Source organism: Gopherus flavomarginatus, chromosome 18 (genome assembly GCF_025201925.1).
Source record: "Gopherus flavomarginatus isolate rGopFla2 chromosome 18, rGopFla2.mat.asm, whole genome shotgun sequence".
NCBI lineage: Eukaryota > Metazoa > Chordata > Testudines > Testudinidae > Gopherus > Gopherus flavomarginatus.
In genome coordinates this window covers 7,425,771-7,446,348 of record NC_066634.1, presented here as the reverse complement: position 1 = coordinate 7,446,348, position 20,578 = coordinate 7,425,771, and the positions used below count along the sequence as shown (strand labels likewise).

The 20,578-nt window shown below is 43.6% G+C and overlaps 2 protein-coding genes across 9 annotated transcripts in view; both read left to right on the top strand.

The window, feature by feature from the left end:
• LOC127036941 (butyrophilin subfamily 1 member A1-like) overlaps positions 1 to 20,578 on the top strand; it is a 225,033-nt gene that overhangs the window by 64,158 nt on the left and 140,297 nt on the right. The window lies entirely within an intron of this gene.
• Positions 17,212 to 20,578, top strand: part of LOC127036590 (butyrophilin subfamily 1 member A1-like) — a 32,738-nt gene continuing 29,371 nt past the window's right edge. For all 8 annotated transcript variants that reach the window (XM_050927632.1, XM_050927628.1, XM_050927633.1 and 5 more), the window contains exons 1-2: positions 17,212 to 17,439; positions 18,391 to 18,497. In XM_050927632.1, the coding sequence (XP_050783589.1) occupies positions 18,425 to 18,497 (73 nt within the window). In that variant the 5' untranslated portion in view covers positions 17,212 to 17,439; positions 18,391 to 18,424. The remainder of the gene's footprint in view (positions 17,440 to 18,390; positions 18,498 to 20,578) is intronic.

Sequence of the window (20,578 nt, the reverse complement as noted above, 5' to 3'; positions counted from 1 at the left end):
CATGGGGTTGGACAGGAAAAGCCGTCTCCTTCCAGAAACCCCTTCCCCTTGGCCACCCCAAGCACCTGCTTGCTGCGCCAGTGCCTGGAGCCGGCCCAGAGTGCATGGGAATGGGATGGGAGTGATTTTCAATGGCCTGGAGGTGAAAGACTCTGGGGGTCCCTCCTCAGTTGATCCCTTTTTGGTTACCTCATCCCCTATCAGCTGGATGGCTTCCCCCAGGATGGAATATGTGCACACCAGACCAGCGTGGCTGACATGGAGCTGGGGATCGTATATGGCCCCCCTTCCTCAGTGGGGATGGAACAAGGAGCAGGACAGACTCAGTGGCAGCACAGCTGGAGGATATTTTTACCTCATCTCTGCCCTGAAGGTGCTGCTCGATGACCCTGATGATGTCTTGTTCAGGGGACACATCCTCCTCCCCCTCTTCCTCTTCAACCCACTCCTCCTCAACCCACTCCAGGTGAGCACTGGGTGTCTCTGCACCTGGGAGGGAAGGAGAAAGAATAATCCCTTCTGCTGCTGGAGGGATGCAGTGGACAGAAAAGGCTCCATGTTTTCCCCTTCTCTGTAAGGAACCCCATGGCAGCGAGGGACCTACTCTATCCTTCCCACAGATGCCCTCAGCCCCATCAGCCTCAGGACCACGTGGCAGTCAGCTCCTTCCACTCAACATCATTGGGGAGGCTGGAGCTCCCCCGACTCCGCCCAGCATCCCCTGCCGCGAAGCGTGGCTGTGCCACCCCCATTGGTGTTAGTGGGACTCACCTGGTCCAGTCCCAGCACCTTGGTGAGCCGATGGGCACAATGTGTTACAGGCCTCCACTGCCCCAGTCCTCCTCCCTTTCCCCTGGGTCTCCGCTCACCTGCAAAGAGAAAGCCTTCAGCCTCAGGGCTGTCAGACCCCATGGAGGAGTTGCTGGGCCCTTGGGAGTAGGCGGAGCTGCTGATGTTTGTCCCAGAGTTGCCCATCTCCTGCTCTGGGCTGGCAGAGGGCTACTCAGTGGACAGGGTGGGGCTGGCAGGGGGCTCCTCAGTGGACAGGGTGGGGCTGGAGGGGGGATCCTCCATGGTAAGGGTGGTGGATGGCTCCTGCTGGGCACTCGGGCACAGCTCTTGGCTCCTGGGCTTCCTGTGAAGGAAGCCCCAGAGCTGCCTTGCCTGGCTCCTGTCCTCTCCTGGGTCCCTTCTTCATAGCAATCATGGGGCAAAACTTCCACCTTGCGCTCCCCACCCCCACCTCTGCCCCCAGAGCATCGGTTATAAACTTTCAAAAATGAATACTGCATAATGTGGCCTTGTTCATTAGAATTAATACACGTTCGACTTGAAAATTTATTAATTTCATTATTTAGTCTACATATTTAATGAAAATAAAAGAAAAGCCTGACAGGGTGTGAGGCTGGCTGGCTTTGTGCAGGGGTGCGTGGCAGGGGTTGGCTGGAGATAGGGGGTGCGTGGCTGGTTGCAGGCAGGGCCGGGGGTTGACTGGAGACGGGGGTTTGGGGCTGGAAGCAGGGCAGGGGTTGCGGGGCTGCCTGCCGGCAGGGCAGGGGGTGCAGCAGGGGCTGGCTGGAGACAGAGGGTGTGGGGTTGACTGGAGACAGGGCAGGAGATGCGTCAGGGGCTGACTGAGGGCAGGGTGGTAGGTACCAGAGCTGTCCCTAGATATTCCGGGGCCATACACCACCTCCCCACGGGGATGGGGGGGTGTCCCTGGCCTCCACAGGTGGCAGGCCTCGTGGGGGAGGGGCTGGCTTTGAGAGCAGGGGAGAACAACCCCCCAGCACTCACAGGTGGCACGACTGGGGCCGGGTCTCTGCACTTCCTGCCACCAGTGAGTGCAGGCCTGGCTCTGCTGCAGAGCTCAGGGGAGTGGGGACGGGTACGGGTTGAGCAGGGGCGGGGGCCCTAGGGCAGAGCCAGAGCAGCAGGGAGCAGCTCAGCGCCCCCAGAAGCCGGAGGGGGAATGACATCAGTTCCTAGCTGTCCGAAGCTGATCAAAGCCGCAGCACCGGGTGAGCATCCCAGACATTTTGGGCACTGCTTTCTGGCACCCTCAAATCTTGGCGCCCTAGGCGGCTGCCTAGTTTGCCTAATGGTTGCATCGGCCCTGCCTGAGCATAAACGCGAAGCCTGCGACCAGCCTTGAGCATTGCTCCCACTGAAACCTGCAGGTTCATTTACTGACTTAAGCAAATCACCTGTGGAGAGTTAGCACTGACTGGCTGAATTCACTCTCAAGTCACAATGCCCTTCAGCTTACAGCACCAATGTAAGGGGCACAGTGTAGAAATCAGGCTTTTCTGGCAGTGTTGTTTTCCATTTGTCACCAAAATCAACAAGGTTCTTCCCACTGATGCCTAGAAATTCCCTGAAATTTCAGAATCAGTTGGATGTAGCCTTCAAAAATCATGGCCTTACAGACAGACAGAGAAATGCTATTGAATTGAACCTTAGACCTTACTGCACTCAGCCAAGAATGCCTGAGTCTCCTCCCTATTAACTCATCAATAGCCCCACACTTGTCCAATCAGTGTGGAGACTCTCAGGCCTGGAGGATGAGCATCATCAACAGATGGGCAAAAGCCAGCATTAGTCACCATAGGAGATCAGTATAGTGGAGATCACCATCAGCCCACAAATCCAGCCCCACCTCTTTGTGAGGGCCTCCAACAATGATACATGGAGCAAAGCCCCACCCTCCCCAGGAAGAAGAGCAGCAGAAAGAAATGGGAGAAAAGAGAAAATGAGACAAGAGGGAAGGAGGAAGAGGGAAGCAAAAAGGGACAAATTTCATATGACCCCAGCCAGTCTCAGATTCATAAATTCCAAGACCAGAAGGAACCACTCTGGTCTCACTTTCTGTTTCACATCAGCCATAGAACATCCCTCAAAATAATTCCCAAGAGAATTAGAGGAGATTTTTTAGAAAAAACAACCAATCTTGATTTTAAAAAAGGTCAGTTGTAGAGGATCCAGCACAACCCTGGATGAATTACTTCAAACCCTGACTGTTAAAAATGCTCCTCTTCTTATGTCCAGTGTGAATTGGTCTAGATTTTAGCTTTCAGCCACTGTCTGCTCATAACCTTTATCTGCTAAAGTGAAGGGTCCGCTAGTAAATATTTATTCCCTTAGGCTCATCCCTCTTTGATTGAGCTTCTGTACTCTGTCAGCACAAGGAATGTGTAGTTATGTTGTTTGCTTCTTTAGGAAATTTGGGGAAAGAGGAGCACTGGGAAAGCCTGTTCCCCTCCTCCTCTCATAAACACTGCTCATTTGTTGCCACCTGGTGCTGGCTGAGCAGTAGCATTGTGACATCAGAGATAATCCACCACTCAGCACTCCCTTCCTCCAGTTTATTTGCATAGTTGGAGAGAATAACTATCAACCTGGCTGCCATGGCAACAGCTACCTTTGATAACTGATTGCCCCCTTATTACTAGAACATCATTACAGAAAGGAAGTTCGTAATGAAACAGGGCCAGATCTGGATAACCAGGATAGCCTCTTGCTCTGCTCATTTGGGTTTGTACTGTGGTACAGTACAGGGTGTTTTTTTTTCAAAGGGTAGTTGTTTGCTGCTTTTCTTAATAAGGACTAGGTGAAAATAAAATGAAAAATTCCAGCTCTTTTTCTTGGATATTTTTTATCTGCTACTTACACATTCAGGGTTATAGCTTAGAACTTTCACTGACATTGAAGTTGCATAAAACGAGTTTTGTTTTAATAAAGTTTAATTTAATTGTTTTCAATACTCTGATCAACACAGCACAGAGTGATGAAAAAGGGACCTTCACAAAGATAAGAATGGCAATAAAATATATACTGAAAAGAACAGATAAGTAAGAGCTTAATTGTATAAACAGCACATAGAAAAAAATATATTAAAAAAAAACTAAGGAATTTAACAAACAAAAAACTCTTCATTTAACATTACTTAAGTTTACTTCTTTCAATAAAGTAAGCCATAAAATAATTAGGAAATATGAAGTCAAAATTTTAAAAAGAATTAAAAAGTTACAAAATTTTGCATTCTCATTTTAGCAAATGTCCAAATAAGTGTTGCCTGGCACCCCTTAATTCAGTCCTTTTGTTCATTTCCATGATGATGCAGATTTTAATTACATGATCCCAGGAAGAAGATCAGCAGAAAGAAATGGAAGAAGAAAAAAAGAGAACATGAGACAAGAGGAAAGGAGGAAGAAGGAAGCAAAAAGGGACAGATTTCAAACACCCCAGGTAGTCACAGATTCATAAATTCCAAGCCCAGAAGGAACCACTCTGGTCTGACTTTCTGTTTCACATCAGCCATGGAATTTCCCTCAAAATAATTCCTGTAGGAATTAGAGCAGATTTTTTTAGAAAACAATCCAGCCTTGATTTTAAAAAAAGGCCAATTGTGGAGGATGCAGCAGAACCCTAGGTGAATTGCTCCAAATCCTGACTGTTGAAAATGCTTGCTCTATTTCTAGTGTGAATTGGTCTAGGCTTCAGCTTGCAGTCATTTGTCGGCTCATAACCTTTAGCTGCTAAAGCTAAGAGCTCATTAGTAAATATTTGTTCCCTTAGGCTGACTGCTTAACCTTTTCTAATCCTTTCATTATTCATGTGGCTCTTCTGTGAACCCTGTCCAATTTATCAGCATCTGTCTCAAATTGTGGACACCAGAAATTGACACAATTTCCAAGGAGTGGTTGCACCAGTGCCCGGTATACAAATATGGAACCTCTCTATTTCTACCTGAGATTCTGCTATGTATGGCTCCAAGTGTCACATTTGCCCCTTTGCCCATAGCGTCTCACTGGAAGCTCATGGTCAGCTCGTTATCCCCCATGACTCCAACTCTTTTTCAGAGTCACTGCTCCCCAGGATAGAATCCCCCATCTTGTACACAGAGCCTATATTTTTTTCTTACCTTCTACACAGATGATGACTTCTTTCAACAAAATCCACATACAAATGAAAAAAAACTCACATAGAATCTCCTCACCACCAATCCTCTGTTGGTTCTCACAGAGAGACCACGAGATGGAGGCTTGCTGCAGCAAGGCTACAGGGGTCTCCGAGATTACCCCTACCCCACATCCCTGTCCTGCTTGGCTCTTGTCAAGGGAGCTCTGTGAGGTCACAGCTGTCTCATCATCTTTGCCCAATAGGCTGAGTTCCTGTCAAAGGCTTTTGTGAAGTCACTGTCACACTCACCTTTCCCTTGCAGGCCTGATGTCTGTCCCTGGCCAGCCCAGTTGGATGTTTGAGCTGCACCCCCAGATCTCCCCACTTGGTAGTTATTGATTCTGGGGAGCAAGCAGACTACCCAGTAAAACAGCAGAGTCTGTTCCTCACCCCACACTGAGTTTTTCATAGAGGCATCGGTCATGAAAAAATTCGATCTCCTAATCTGGCCTCTGTTTCATGGGCCATGAAATTTCACACACTTAGCACCATATTAAGCCCAATTGCTTGTAATTCAATAAAAAAGCACCTTCCAGAATGACAATCAGTTGTGATGTGAGGAGACCAGGAAACAGAGAATAAAACAATGGTTACAATACCAGGAAATATCAGATGGAAACATCTGAAATGGTGACATTGGTCAATTTTAAGGCCAGAGGGTTTTTAAATTAGTTCAAGTGAACCCTGAATTTGGTAGGGACCTGGTTATTATGGAGGCCTGAGCAGGTTTGCACTCCCAGTTCTCCTGAAAAGCAGTTGAGAATTCAGGCTGCCTGAGAAACTTCCCAGAATAAGCTGCCAATATTCAGGGTTGTGGGGAGGAGGGAGGGAGATGAAGGAAATCAAACAAAGCCTGATCCAGGATGGAGATCATTGATCCAAGTGGTGTTTGAACCCCTCCATCCCCACCTGCCTCCCTGTGGTGAAATGAACAGAGGGGCACTGATTTCTATTTGTGAACTTGCTAAAGATCATGGGCTTCAGCACAAGCTGTACAGCCCATGCTCTGAACTCTTGGATAAACAGCAAAACTGGCTTTTCAGAAACCTTTTCCCCCAGTGCTCTGCATCCACTTTGAATTGTGCCCAGCAGAGGCTTTGGAATCCATGACTAAATTATGTTTCCGTTTAGGGACATCTTAAGAGAGAACACGAGTCTGCATAGGACATCAGATTTATTTATGTTGTACCCATTGCTTCTATCTCCTATCCTCCTCTGCCTCTTCTTTGGCACAGAACGCAGTGCAGGGCCGGTGCAGGGATATTTTGCACCCTAGGCGAAACTTCCACCTTGTGGCTCCCTGTAACATTGGTTCATTGAGGGGCAAATCCCAACAAACCTTTATAGACCCCAGGGGCCAGCCTGCCCAGGGGCTGCTCCCTGGGCCAGGTTCCCCGCTCCCCGCCCCATGAACTCCCCTGGAGGGTGCACAGCTCCCCCACAAGCCCTCCCCACACCATCCCGGCGGCCCCTGCCCCTAGTCCACACACTGGCTTTGCTGGGCTTGGGCCGCTACAGCAGCTCGACAGGTAGGAGCCACCTTCTGGGAGCTCCTGGGGGCCTCTACAGCAGATGCATGTGGGTAGAGGCCCCCATCCACTCCCCCCTCACCACACTCGGGCTCTGCAGCTCCCGGGAGTGTGAGCTGCTGCCCCTCCTGGAGCAGGCTCAGGGCCCCGCACCCCAGTGGCGGCTCACGTGCCTAGGAGCTGCAGAGGCTGAGCGTGGTGGGGGGGAACTGGGGGGCACATGGGGGCCTCTACCCCCATGCATCTTTTGCAACCTGGAGGACCCCCAAGAGGGGGCACCAGGCCCCAGCCTGGGAAGAAGGGGTGGGGAGGGGGCTGTTCCCCGCTAGTGATGCTGCTGCTTTTGCAGGGCTCCTGCCCCCCCGCTCCACACTGGCTCCTTCATGGTTGAGGCTCCCTGCCCCTGCAAGCCAACTCTCTGGCTCTCCGGTGCAACCAGAAGGCGACTCTTCCCTGGCGAGTCAGGGCACCGATTTTGGGCTCCCCCATGGCCATTCTTAGGATTTATGGGGCCCTATGCAGTATTATTAAAGTGGTGCCCCCATGCCCCATGGCAGCCTGAGCTTGCAGTCCAGCGGGGGTGGGGGCTGAGGGAAAAGGCAGAAAGAATAACGAGATGCCCAGCCCGCCTCCAGGTGGGGGAGAGTCACAGTTCCCTGCAGAGACCCCTGTATCCTCTCCCTCAAGCAGAATGGATTTGCAGAAGGTACTTAATTAAAAGCACTAAACTTGAGAATTAAAAATGTCAGTCACAGGTTTTTTGATATGCGCTAAAGTTTGTCAGACATGTATTTGCAAAAACTTTATAGTAAGGATGAGTCAGCTGGCTTGCTGAATACAGCATTAAATATTATGGAATACATGATGAAGCTCTTCTCTGTTTTACATTTTCTTAATCAGTATTTCTAAACTGATTTTATATTTTAAATGTACTCTTAAGCCTTCATAAAGTAATCATTCCAGATTACTACATATTTAACTCACCGAAACAGACATTATTTTATATTAATCAGTCACAGAGGTTTAGTGTGTTCATAACAATGTTCATTGCTTTTAGAAAAAGGGAACACTAAATTACTATGTGTGATCTCTATAACAATTCACATGTTTATGAAATTTCACCAACTTTAACAAATGTTTCCAAAGATTTTAGGCATAACAAAGGATTGAATATCTTAATAAGGTACTGGTTTTGCTTATAACTAAGGCGTGGCATACACTATGCGTTTAAACAGAATTTAGCAGCGTTAAACCGATTTAACCTGCACCCGTCCACACAACGAGGCCCTTTATATTGATATAAAGGGCTCTTTAAACAGATTTCTGTACTCCTTCTCGATGAGAGGAGTAGCGCTGAAATCAGTATTGCCATGTTGGATTAGGTTTAGTGTGGCTGTAATTCAATGGTATTGGCCTCCGGGCAGTATCCCACAGTGTACCATTGTGACTGCTCTGGAAAGCAATCTGAACTCGAATGCACTGGCCAGGTAGACAGGAAAAGCCCCGCAAACTTTTGAATTGCATTTCCTGTTTGCCCAGCGTGGAGCTCTGATCAGCACGGGTGGCAATGCTATCCTAAATCCAAAAAGAGCTCCAGCATGGATTGTACGGGAGATACTGGATCTGATCACTGTATGGGGAGACATATCTGTTCTATCAGAGCTCCATTACAGAAGACGAAATGACAAAGCATTTGAAAAAATCTCCAGGCTATGATACAGAGGCCACAGCACAGTGCTGTGTGACAAGCTTAACGGAAAGCCAAAGAATCAAATGGACGCTCATGGAGGGAGGGAGAGGGTACTGAGGACTCCAGCTATCCCACAGTCCCCACAGTCTCCAAAAAGTATTTGCATTCTTGGCTGAGCTCTCAATGCCTGAAAGGTCAAAAACATTTTCCTGGGTGTTTCAGAGTATATGTCGTCAATTTACACCTTTCTCCCACCACCCCTAAAGAAAAGGGAAAAAAAAGGTTTCTCACCTTTTTTCAATGTCACCCTATGTCTACTGCATGCTGCTGGAAGACGCGGTGCTGCAGCTCTGAACATCAGCATCCCCTTCCTGGTGGCAGACAGTACAAGGTCTGAGTTAGTATCTGCTGGAAGGGGGGCTGCTCTTTGAATGGACCAACCACCACAAACGAATGCTAGGGACAGGGCAAAGTGTTACCTGGGAACTTAATTGATAGGCCCAGCCCCGTTACAGGGAGACACTACACAGGCTCCTGAGTGAGGCAGACTAGCATTGTGGATGCCATGCTGAAGTGTCCGTATAGAGGGATACTGACACTTCAACAGCTTCCCTGAACTCTGTGAAAGTGCCCCTAGATGTTGGGATATTTCCATGGTTGGAAAGCCAAAGTGCAGCCACATTGAGGCCTCACTAGTCTTTAACCTTATGGGGAAGATTGTGCATTGAGACAATTCAACATTGCCCTGCATTTCCTGTAGTCATGTACACCAATGTAGAGATCTTGGGGCCTATGGATTCTGGGAATAAAATGCCTACCTGGATGGGGTAGGATACAAACTCTACACACACATACACACACGCACACACACACACAGCATTTTTCTTTCATTCCTCTCCAGGCCCCGCCCATGTTTTTGAGTGCTTGTTTATACATTTGCTCTTTGCCCTCACCTGCTTTTACAGTCCAACGGATTTTGGCAGGCTTATTTGTGTCTGCAGAGAGAATTCTGAGGTGAGTACACAAACTTGCTGTGTGTGAATGTAATTTATAATCCAGGGAAGTGATTTCTAAAACAAGATTCTTATATTTACTGCAGATTTTGGATTTTTAAAAGTTACTTCTTGCTTCTGGAGTAATTGGAATGACTGGAGTTAAAGTTTAGCTGCGTCGCAGGGAAGTTTTAGAACTGAAGATGGGGAAAAATTTCAATTTATTCATAAAACAGTGGCATATGATCAGAAGGACTTTTGGGCAAATACAGGGACTGGACTAACATTGATCTATATTTACTGGATCTTGCTGAGTGTGTAGAAGAAAGTAATAGACACTAATTTCTTTGTCACATAATGTAGGGTTCAGTGTTGTAATACTGAGGAGAGGCAAGTGCTTCATTTTCGGTGTATTTTATTTTATTGTTTTGGTGGGGTTTTCTTCAAAAGAGGCAAATTGTAACCAAAAATTCTCACCTTTTCTTATTAGAACTTTAAGGCAAAAATTTGCTCTGACAGAACTGTGGAGATGAGAGAACTAGATGTGTGTCTTTAGAGCTTTCGAATACAAAAAAAAATATTTTTAACAATAGTTTGAGTATCAGATCACAGAAATCATAGAAAAACGAGAACTGGAAAGGATCTTGAGAGATCATCAAGTCCAGTTCCCTGCCCTTACAGCAGGACCAAGTACCATCTAGATCATCCCTGATAGATGTCTGTCCAACCTGCTCTTAAATATCAACCTCCCTAGGCAATTTATTCCACTGTTTCATCATCCTGACAGTTAGGAAGTTTTTCCTAACATCCAGCCTAAACCTCCCTTGCTTCAATTTAAGTCCACTGCTTCTTGTCCTATCATCAGAGGCCAAAGAGAACAATTTTTCTCCCTCCTCCTTGTAACACCCTTTTAAGATACTTGAAAACTGTTATATCCCACCTCAGTCTTCTCTTTTCTAAACTAAACAAGCCCAATTCTTTCAGTCTTCCCTCATAGCCCATGTTTTCTAGGCCTTTTATCATTTTTGTTGCTCTTCTCTGGACCTTCTCCTATTTTTCCACATCTTTCTTGAAATGTGGTGCCTCCAATTGAGGCCTAATCAATGCAGAGTAGAGCGGTAGAATGACCTCTTGTGTCTTGCACACAACACTCCTGTTAATGCATCCCAGAATCAGGTTTGCTTTTTTTGCCACAGTGTCACACTGTTGACTCATATTTAGCTTGTGGTCCACTATGACTCCTAGATCCCTTTCTGCACTACTCCTTCCTAGACAATCACTTCCCATTTTGTATGTGTGCATCTGATTGTTCCTTCCCAAGTGGAGCACTTTGCATTTGTCCTTATTAAACATCATTCTATTTACCTCACACCATCTCTCTAGTTTCTCCAGATCATTTTGAATTATAGCCCTATCATCCAAAGCATTTGCGACCCCTCCAGCTTGGTATCATTGGCAAACTTAATAATCGTACTATCTGTGCCAACGTAGAGACCCCTGAGGATCCCCACTTGCTATGCCCTCCCAGTATATTGTGAACCATTAATAACTACTATCTGAAGACATTTATACAGCCAGTTATGCACCCACCTTATAGTAGCCCCATCTAGGTTGTATTTCCCTAGTTTATTGATAAGAGGATCATGTGAAACCGTATCAAATGCTTTGCTAAAATCTAGGTATATCAAGTCCACCACTTCTCCCTTATCCACAAGGCTTGATATCCTATCAAAAGAAAGCTATCAGATTGGTTGGACATGATTTGTTCTTTACAAATCCATGCTGACTGTTACCTATCACTTTATTTCTTCCAGATGTTTGCAGATGAATTCTTTAATTACTTGCTCCATTATGTTCCCTGGCACAGAAGTTAAACTGACTGCTCTGTACTTTCCTGGGTTGTTCTTATTTCCCTTTTTTATAGATGAACACTATATTTTCCCTTTTCCAGTCTTTTGGTATCTCTCCTGACTTCTATGACTTTTCTAAGATGACAGCTAAAGGCTGAGAGACCTCCTCTGTCAGCTCTTTGAGTATTCTAGGATGCATTTCATCAGGCCCTGGTGACTTGCTGACATCTAACTTTTCTAAGTAATTTTTAACTTGTTCTTTGTCAATACAGAAATCTGAGAATAAAACACACACACACCATTTTTCTTTCATTTTTCTCCACACCCCTCCCATGTTTCCTGAGTGCTGCTTTAAACATTTGCTCTTTGCCTTCACTTGCTTTTACAGTCTAACGGATTTTGGCAGGCTTATTTGTGTCTGCAAAGAGAATTCTGAGGTGAGTACACCAACTTGATGTGTGTGAATGTAATTTATAATCCAGCGAAGTGAATTCTAAAGTAAGTTTCCTATATTTACTGTAGATTTTGGATTTTTAAAAGTTACTTCTTGCATTTCATCAGGCCCTGGTTACTTGCAGACATCTAACTTTTCTAAGTAATTTTTAACTTGTTCTTTTTTTTATTTTAACTTCTAAACCTACCCCATTTCCACTAGCATTCCCTATGCTAGGTGTCCCATCACCATCAAACTTCTTGGTGAAGACTGAAACAAAGAAGTCATTAAGCACTTCTGCCATTTCCAACTTTCCCGTCAATGTTTCTCCCTCTTCACTGAGCAATATATCAGAAAGTGTATCTTGATGTAAAATATACTAGGGTACTGTGTGTACATGGGATGGTAGTAAACTGAGGGTCAGTTGGTGAAAAGAAGAGAAAGAGGGGTAAAGGGGGCATGTGCATAATTCGTGTTTAACTGGCATTGCTTCAAGTGAGGAGATGCCAGCAGATTGAGGGATATGATCATTCCCCTCTATTGAACTTTGGTGAAGCCTCATCGGGAGTACTGGGTCCAGTTTTGGGTCCCACATTGTAAGAAAGATGTGGAAAAATTGGAAAGAATCCAGCAGAGGGCAACAAAAATGATTAGGGGGCTGGAGTACATGACTTATGAGGAGAGGCTGAGGGAACTGGGATTGTTTAGTCTGAAGAAGAGAAGAATGAGAGGGGGATTCGGTAGCTGCTTTCAACTACCTGAAAGGGGGTTCCAAAGAAGATGGATCTAGACTGTTCTGAGTGGTACCTGATGACATCACATACAGTCCCCAGCTAAAACCTCTCCAACGCATCATTAGGGATTTACAACCCATCCTGGACAATGATTCCAAACTTTCACAGGCCTTGGGTGGCAGGCCAGTCCTCACCTACAGACAACCTGCCAACCTGAAGCATATTCTCACCAGTAACTGCACACTGCACCATAATAACTCTAATTCAGGAACCAATCCATGCAACAAACCTCAACGCCAACTCTGCCCACATATCTACACCAGTGACACCATCACAGGACCTAACCAGATCAGCCACACCATCACTGGTTCATTCACCTGCACGTCCGTCAATGTAATATATGCCATCATATGCCAGCAATGCCCCTCTGCTATGTACATCGGCCAAACTGGACAGTCTCTACGGAGAAAGATAAATGGACGCAAATCAGATATTAGGAATGGCAATATACAAAAACCTGTAGGAGAACTCTTCAACCCTCCTGGCCACATTATAGCAGATCTTAAGGTGGCCATCCTGCAGCAAAAACACTTTAGGACCAGACTTCAAAGAGAAACTGCTGAGCTTCAGTTCATCTGCAAATTTGACACCATCAGCTCAGGATTAAACAAAGACTGTGAATGGATTGCCAACTACAAAACCAGTTTCTCCTCTCTTGGTTTTCACACCTAAGCTGCTAGAAGAGGGCCTCGTCCTCCCTGATTGAACTAACCTCGTTATCTCTAGCCTGCTTCTTGCTTGCATATATATACCTGCCCCTGGAAATTTCCACTACATGCATCCGATGAAGTGGGTATTCACCCACGAAAGCTCATGCTCCAAAAAGTCTGTTAGTCTATAAGGTGCCACAAGACTCTTTGCGGCTTTTACAGATCCAGACTGACACGGCTACCCCTCTGATACTGTGAACCAACTGTGTAGGTTTTGTAGTCCAGAGTTTTGTTAAATAGTCTGCAGCATTCCGGCATTTTAGATATCTATATGAACTCATTCTTTGACCTCCTTAAAATTCTCACAATTTCTAAGAGTGCTGTCATCTGGGAGGTCACTCCTAGTGTGTTCTTGGGTGGTTCATTTGTGCCCTTAGGGAGCATTCAGAGTTCTCCATTGAAAAATAATAATATAAAACAATATTTTCCCATGAAAAATCTCATGTTTATGAACTCCTATATGTGACTGTGGTGCCCGGAGCAGCCACACTGAGAATGCATACTCACGACAAACTGCAAGCAATACGGGAGACAATCCCCCAAACTGCTGGCTTACTCTATACTTAACTTTCCAGTAACAAAAGAGCTTCTGGTTATCGACAAGACAAAATACAGTTTCCTTTAAACATCACAGCTTCTGGCTCCCATCCACAAAGCCAAGTCTAGTAGAGTGCTAGATTACTACAAATCTTATTCACCATATCTAAAGTTCTACCAATCCCAAAAGTCTGGACACATTGCCCACCAAATCAATGAATATTTCAGATCTCACCAAAATACACGCTTACAGCCAATCCTTATTAATAACATCTAAGATTTATTAATAAAAGAAAAATGAAAGATTTACTGTGGTTAAAAGACATACATATAGCTTTGAGGTAAAGTTCTTAGGTTAGTTTCATAGCAGGGATAGTGAGGCTGCCAATCTGTAAAGATCTTTCAGAAATCGATTTAAAAGGTTATAGTTCAATAGGCAGCCCATGTGCAGAGTTTGTTCAAATTCTTCCATGAGAATCCCAGGGGAAGTCCAGAGTAAACTGGAGATCTCAGTCTTGTGGGCTTAGACCTTCCCTGGCAAAGTTTAAGCAAATCTGAGATAAAAAGGATTGGGTCCAAAGCTTTCTTTATAGTTGCAGCAAGACATCTTCACAGCAGAGCCTTTCTGGGATGAAGAATAAACAGTGTATACTGTTGCTCTGAAAGTAATTTGTTTCCTATATATACATAGGTAACTAGTTGTATTCATTAGCATAATGCAGTTAAATATTTAAACAGTTTGCCAGTAGTTTTACTATGTGGGGTTACAAGCATCAAAGAGATATGAGGATAATAATATTATTACACCACAAGTTCCATCTAAATGATATTATCCCCTTTTGATGCCCAAGTCAATAGAATACTGTAAGGAAGCATTATGAGACAGGAACAGAATTTAGGCATCTACAAGCTAATTAGTTCACATTTATAAACTTCAAACAAGATATAGGAAAACATCAAATAAATCTAATAATAGAATCATAGAACTGGAAGGACCTTGGGAGGTCATCTAGTCAAGTCCCCTCAGTCAGGGCAGGACTAAGTATTATCTAGACTATACCTGACAGGTGTTTGCCTAACCTGTTCCAGTGCTTAAGCACCCTGGCAGTTAGGAAGTTTTTCCTAATGTCCAACCTAAACCTCGTGTGCTGCAATTTAGGCCCATTGCTTCTTGTCCTAAACTCAGAGGTTAAGAAAAACAATTTTTCTTCCTTCTCCTTGCAACAACCTTTCAGATACTGAAAACAATTATCCTGTCTCCTCTCAGTCTTCTCTTTTCCACACTAAACAAACCCAATTATTTTTGATCTTCCCTCATAGGTCAAGTTTTCTTAGACCTTTAGTCATTTTTGTTGCTCTTCTGTGGACTTTCTCTAATTTGTCCACATCTTCCCTGAAATGTGGCTCCCGAACTGGACACAGCACTCCAGTTGAGGCCTAATCTGAATGGAGTCGAGCAGAAGAATTATGTCTCAGCTCTTGCTTACAACATTCCTGCTAATATATCCCAGAAGAATGCTCACTTTAAAAAAAAACAAAAACGTTAACGCTCATATTTAGCTTTTGGTCTGCTATGACCCCCAGATCCCTTTCCGCAGTACTCCTTCCTAGGCAGCCATTTCCCATATTGTATGTGTGCAACGGATTGTTCCTTCCTAAATGGTGTACTTTGCACATGTCCTTTTTGAATTTCATCCTATATAAAATTTAATATTAATAAATGTAAAGTAATGCACATTGGAAAGCATAATCCCAAATTTATCTACAAAATGATGAGGTCTAAATTAGCTGTTACTACTCAAGAAAGAGATCTTGGAGTCATTGTGGATAGTTCTCTGAAAATATCCATTCAATGTGCAGTGGCAGTCAGAAAAATGAACAGAATTCTGGGAATAATTAAGAAAGGGATAAGTAATATGACAGAAAACATCATCTTGACTCTATATAAATCTATGGTACACCCAAATCTTGAATACTGTGTGCAGATGTCGTCGCCCCATCTCCAAAAAGATACATTGGATTTGGAAAAGGTTCAGAAAAGGGCAACAAAAATTATTAGGGGTTTGGAATGATTTCTATATGAGGAGCGGTTAATAAGACTGAGGCTTTTCAGCATGGAAAAAAAGATGGCTTAGGGGAGATATGATTGAGGTCTATAAAATCATGACTGGTGTAGAGAAAGTAGATAAGGAAGTATTGTTTACTACTTTTCATAACACAAGAACTAGGGATCACAAAATGAAATTAATAGGCAACAGGTTTAAAACAAATGAAAGAAAGTATTTTATCACACAACACACAGTCAATCTGTGGAACTCCTTGTCAGAGGATGCTGTGAAGGCCAAGACTATAACAGGGTTCAAAAAAGAACTAGATAAATTCATGGAGTATAGGTCCATCAATGGCTATTAGCCAGGATGGGCAGGGATGGTGTCCCAACCTCTGTTTGCCAGAAGATGCGAATGAGAGACAGGAGATGGATCACTTGATGATTCCCTGTTCTGTTCATTCCATCTGGGGCACCTGGCATTGGCCACTGTCGGAAGATGGGATATTGAGCTAGATGGACCTTGGGTCTGACTCAGTATGGCCGTTCTTATGTTCTATTTACTTCAGACCATCTCTCCAGTTTGTCCAGATCATTTTGAATTTTAAGCCTGTCCTCTAAAGGATTTGCAACCCCACCCAGCTTGTTATAAGCGGAAAACTTTCAATGCCATTATCTAAATTATTGATGAATAATTTGAAGAGAAACAGACCCAAAACTGATCCCTGCAGGACCCCACTTGATATGCCCTTCTGTCATGACTGTGAGTCACTGATAACTCTTCTCTGGGAAAGGTTTTCCAAGCTGTTTTGCACCTATCATATAGTAGCTCCATCTAGGTTGCATTTCCCAAGTTTGTTTATGAGAAGGTCCTGTGAGGCGGTGGATGTTTTCAGATACCTATCCATGGTGACTCCAACAGCTCTTTCTTGAGTGGTAACAGCTAATTTAGACCCCATCAATTTATACATATAGTTGGGATTATGTTTTCCAAGGTGCATTACTCTTGGGTAAATACCATCTGGTCCTGGGAACTCTGCTTTCAGTTTCAAACACAGAAGTTAACCTCAAAATCGCTGCAGTCTCTTTCTCATTCAGCACTTCCGACTCCATGGAATGATCTTGGAGTTCATTAAACAATAAACCAGTGTGTATCTGTGGTGAACTGCTATACACAGCTATATTGTGTTCTCACCCTCTGTTTTCAAGGCACTACTCAGAATTCTTATAGTCCTTTATGAGGGAGCCTCTCTAAATAATAAACCTGCACAAACACTTCTCCACCCCTGCCATCCCTGCAGTGGGAGGGAATGGATTAGGTGACATCCACCCAGGTGCCCTAGCAGGTGATCCTCGCCCCATTCTTCCTTATCGCAAACTTGACCCTGTTTTCCATTAAAAAAAGTTTGAAAATTTTCACCCAGCTCTGCAAATCCTGATCAGAGATGTCTTTAAAGCAGTGCATGGGATTTGGGCTGCTATTTATAAAGGAATGTAAGGGCTGTTTACTTGAGTTTTGCAGAGCAATAAATCCACAGCCCTACCTGCTCCCTTCCTGCCCATCCCCCCACCAAGAAAGCTGCTTTCATTTTTCAGGTGAATGAAGAATTAAATTCCTATTCTAGCAGCATTGTACTTTGTACTTTGTACAAGGAAGTAATTGATATTTGAGTTTCTTATGTTTGTGAAGCCCTCCGGGGAGTAAAACACTGCAGTAGCTGTGCAGAAATTGTTACTACACAGCCTGATTCTTCAACTCTCACTCACGGAGACATTTAGTACTTACTTCTCCTATGTTGGTCTCTACTTTACAAGGCGTCTGACTATCATCTGAGTAGAAGTTGAATCAGCATCACTGGAAATAGAAATACAGTGAATTTACAAGACAATAAATCGTGAGCTAGAATTTGAATTTTTTCTTTTAAATATTTTTTGTGTTAGTGAAAAGTTCTCATGTGAGATCAGCGGAGGATAAATTTCTTAATAACATCTGCTGCAGAAATAATAATTAAAAGAAAGAAGCACAAATTCCCCAGTCTTCTTCTACAGACCCAATAGTGAATGCCAGGTCATGTCTATGCTACACAAGCCCCATCCAGCAAAGGAGGAAATTAATACTAATTTGTTTGTTTTGTGTGTGTTTTGTTTCACTTTTTAGTGAGAACATTTTGCTATTAGAAACTTAGCTAGAAAAATCATCACATTTCACATAGACCAGAATAGAATCACTGAATGTGCTGAGTTTACGTCCCCTACAGCTTGGTCTGCATTTTATCCATACAGCCACTGACAGGTGAAAGTATCTATGGTAAACTAAATATCACAGGAATTACCTTGTCTTCCCTCAGCCTACTTCCACAAAGGATCATTTTTTTTTAAATTGTGTTTTGTTTTTCAGGAAAGTAGAAATTGCCATGTAAAATGAATGCAGTTTTGTACAGAGCTGGTCAAAATTCAAAATGTCCATTCTGTTGTAAATTCTGAAATTTTGAAAGTTTTAGTTTTGACACAAAACAGAAAGTGGAAAGTTTGAAATTTCTCACATAATGGAAATTCTGAAAAAGTATGTATTTAAAATAAAATGGTTTTGATTCAGTTTTCCCAAAATGAAATAGAGCAGCTGGCTGCCCCAAGTCCTAGAGACTCCCTGGGCTGTATGGGGAGTCCCCCAAAGTTTGGGGAGTCCTTTGATACAGAAGTCCAGACTCCCCTGGCCAGGCCTGCTGTTTGGTTTTGACGAATAAGCATTTTCAGATGCAGTCACATTGTAGAAGAATTCCTGACCAGCTCTAGTTGTGTGTACACCTCATGCTACAGTATGTGACGTTTTCTATTTCCATTGGCAGAGAGTTGGATGAATTATATCGCAATCACTTCACAATGCACACAGGATACAAAGTATTCGCCACCATCAGCGTTCCAGTGTTGATTTTTTTCATGAATTGGCTTTGGCGTAAGAACACCATTTTTTATTACCTACTGATTAGATAATAAATATGTACATATCCATTGCTGCCTATCTAAAAACTGTGTTAGGAAACCATGATGCAATATAAAGAGGGAAGTCCAAACAAAATTTGATAGATCTAATGGCATTGTGGTGGGAGTAACATCACTGTGTTCTGGAGCCTGTCTTTGTCATCAGCTGTTTTTCCATGATCTCAGATGTATGTAAAATCTCAGTGAACCTGCATCATAAACAGGGGGAGAGGGGAATGAGCATACAAGCTCCTTGTCTGAACACAAGTCATTAGTCACCCTCCTCAAGCTGCTGAAAAGTACAGAGAGCCGTGTCTCAGGATGAAAGAACAGTGATATTCCTGCTTAGACGGGACATTTACCCTACCAGTGGATATTGTTAGGAGAAGTCTAAACTAACAGAATGATTGTTACTATTCCAAAGTAACAGAAAGGTTGGCAATGACCAGGTACAATTGCTTTTCTTGCATTCAGGAACTACTGTCTCCTACCTCCTACTTTTTCCAGAGGCACAAGCCACCCAGAAGGATGAGGCAGAAAGCCTTATTTACTTTACATACAACAAAGTTTAGTTATATATTATAGACTTATATAAAGAGACCAGAAAGCAGGACCATAACTAAGCTTGGAAAGATTCAATTTTTATTGGTATCAGTAAATGTTGATAAATGTTGATTTCACTGTATGCACACAAACAGATGAGAAAATATTTCCATTCTTGCCAATCAAAATACTCAGAGAGGTAAAGTAACAAAAATGGGGCTTGAGAATTTCTTAGAGATTGATTTAAGGCTAACATTTCAACATACGCTGTTGACAGTTTCTGTTTAATGGTTAAATGCTTTCACTTTTTGAATCCCAGAATCTACAGTCATTAAATAATTGTCTGCTTGTGTCTTCCCTCAAATTTCATGAAACTCTGAAATATTAAATTGAGACAATTTTTTAAAAAAGTCTAAACCCCATAATTCTGCAAAACTCTGAAAATTTCAATAGATAAACATAGAAAAATGCTTAAAAATAAACATTGATTATATATATGTGTGTGTGTGTAACTCTAGCTCTGCTGTCCATCCCACCATGCACGATCATTTTCTAGTGAGAATCAGGGCTGCCCGGAGGGCGGGGGGCGGGGGGGAAATGGGGCAATTTGCAAATACAGAAAACCAAAGGCTGAGAATAACAAATGAGTAATGATAGAATTGTAGTTTTCTCTTCATGTGGGAATTTAAAATTCATAATAAAGAAATACATGAGATACACTGGCTCTTTGGGGCCCAGGAAGGAGACGGCTCCGTGAGAGGACTAGAATAGGTAGAGGACCCTGTAACCCTAGTGTAATATATTGACATGCAGCTGGTTACTGTCATTGTCCTGCAAATACAGTCCTGTGGCAATTTCATATATTTTCTTTCTTTTCTTGCCATCTTATTAACATAACGTATTTATCTCTGAGCAGCTGGGGCACTTGCACCCATTAGTTGCTACACAAAATGAGTCCTTCATGTGCCCTTTTGCTGAACTATGCCACCGCTAGCATGGCAGCCATCAATTAACAACAAAGAACAGTGATATTTGTCGTTTTTGGTTGATTTTTTTTCTTTAAAAGGTTGTGAAGAGAGATGAGGTTATTCAGGCTGAGACACACTCTGTAGAGGTGCAGTGATTGGGGCTTTGTCTGGAGCTCAGTCTTTCTCTTTGTGGAGCTGTAATGATGCTGGTTCTGGCAGGGCCCAACTGAGAGTGCCAATTCAGGACACATTTCTTAGAGCAGGGCAGTTACAGCCCAAGGCTGGGTTTTTTTACACCTCTAAGGCAAACCAAACCAGCCAGACAGAGAGGACTTTGATTTTACCCCACTGGCTAACCACAAGTCACACAAGCAATTCCCTTAGACGCTCCAGTTTCTCAGTATCACCACCAGTGTCACTCGTTATGGGGGCAAATGGTTATGAAATCCAATACCCCAGTAAAAGAAAAAAGGTTCTCTCGATCCCAAAGGACCAAGCCACAGACCTAGGTCAATATACAAATCAGCTCTTACCCACAAATCAC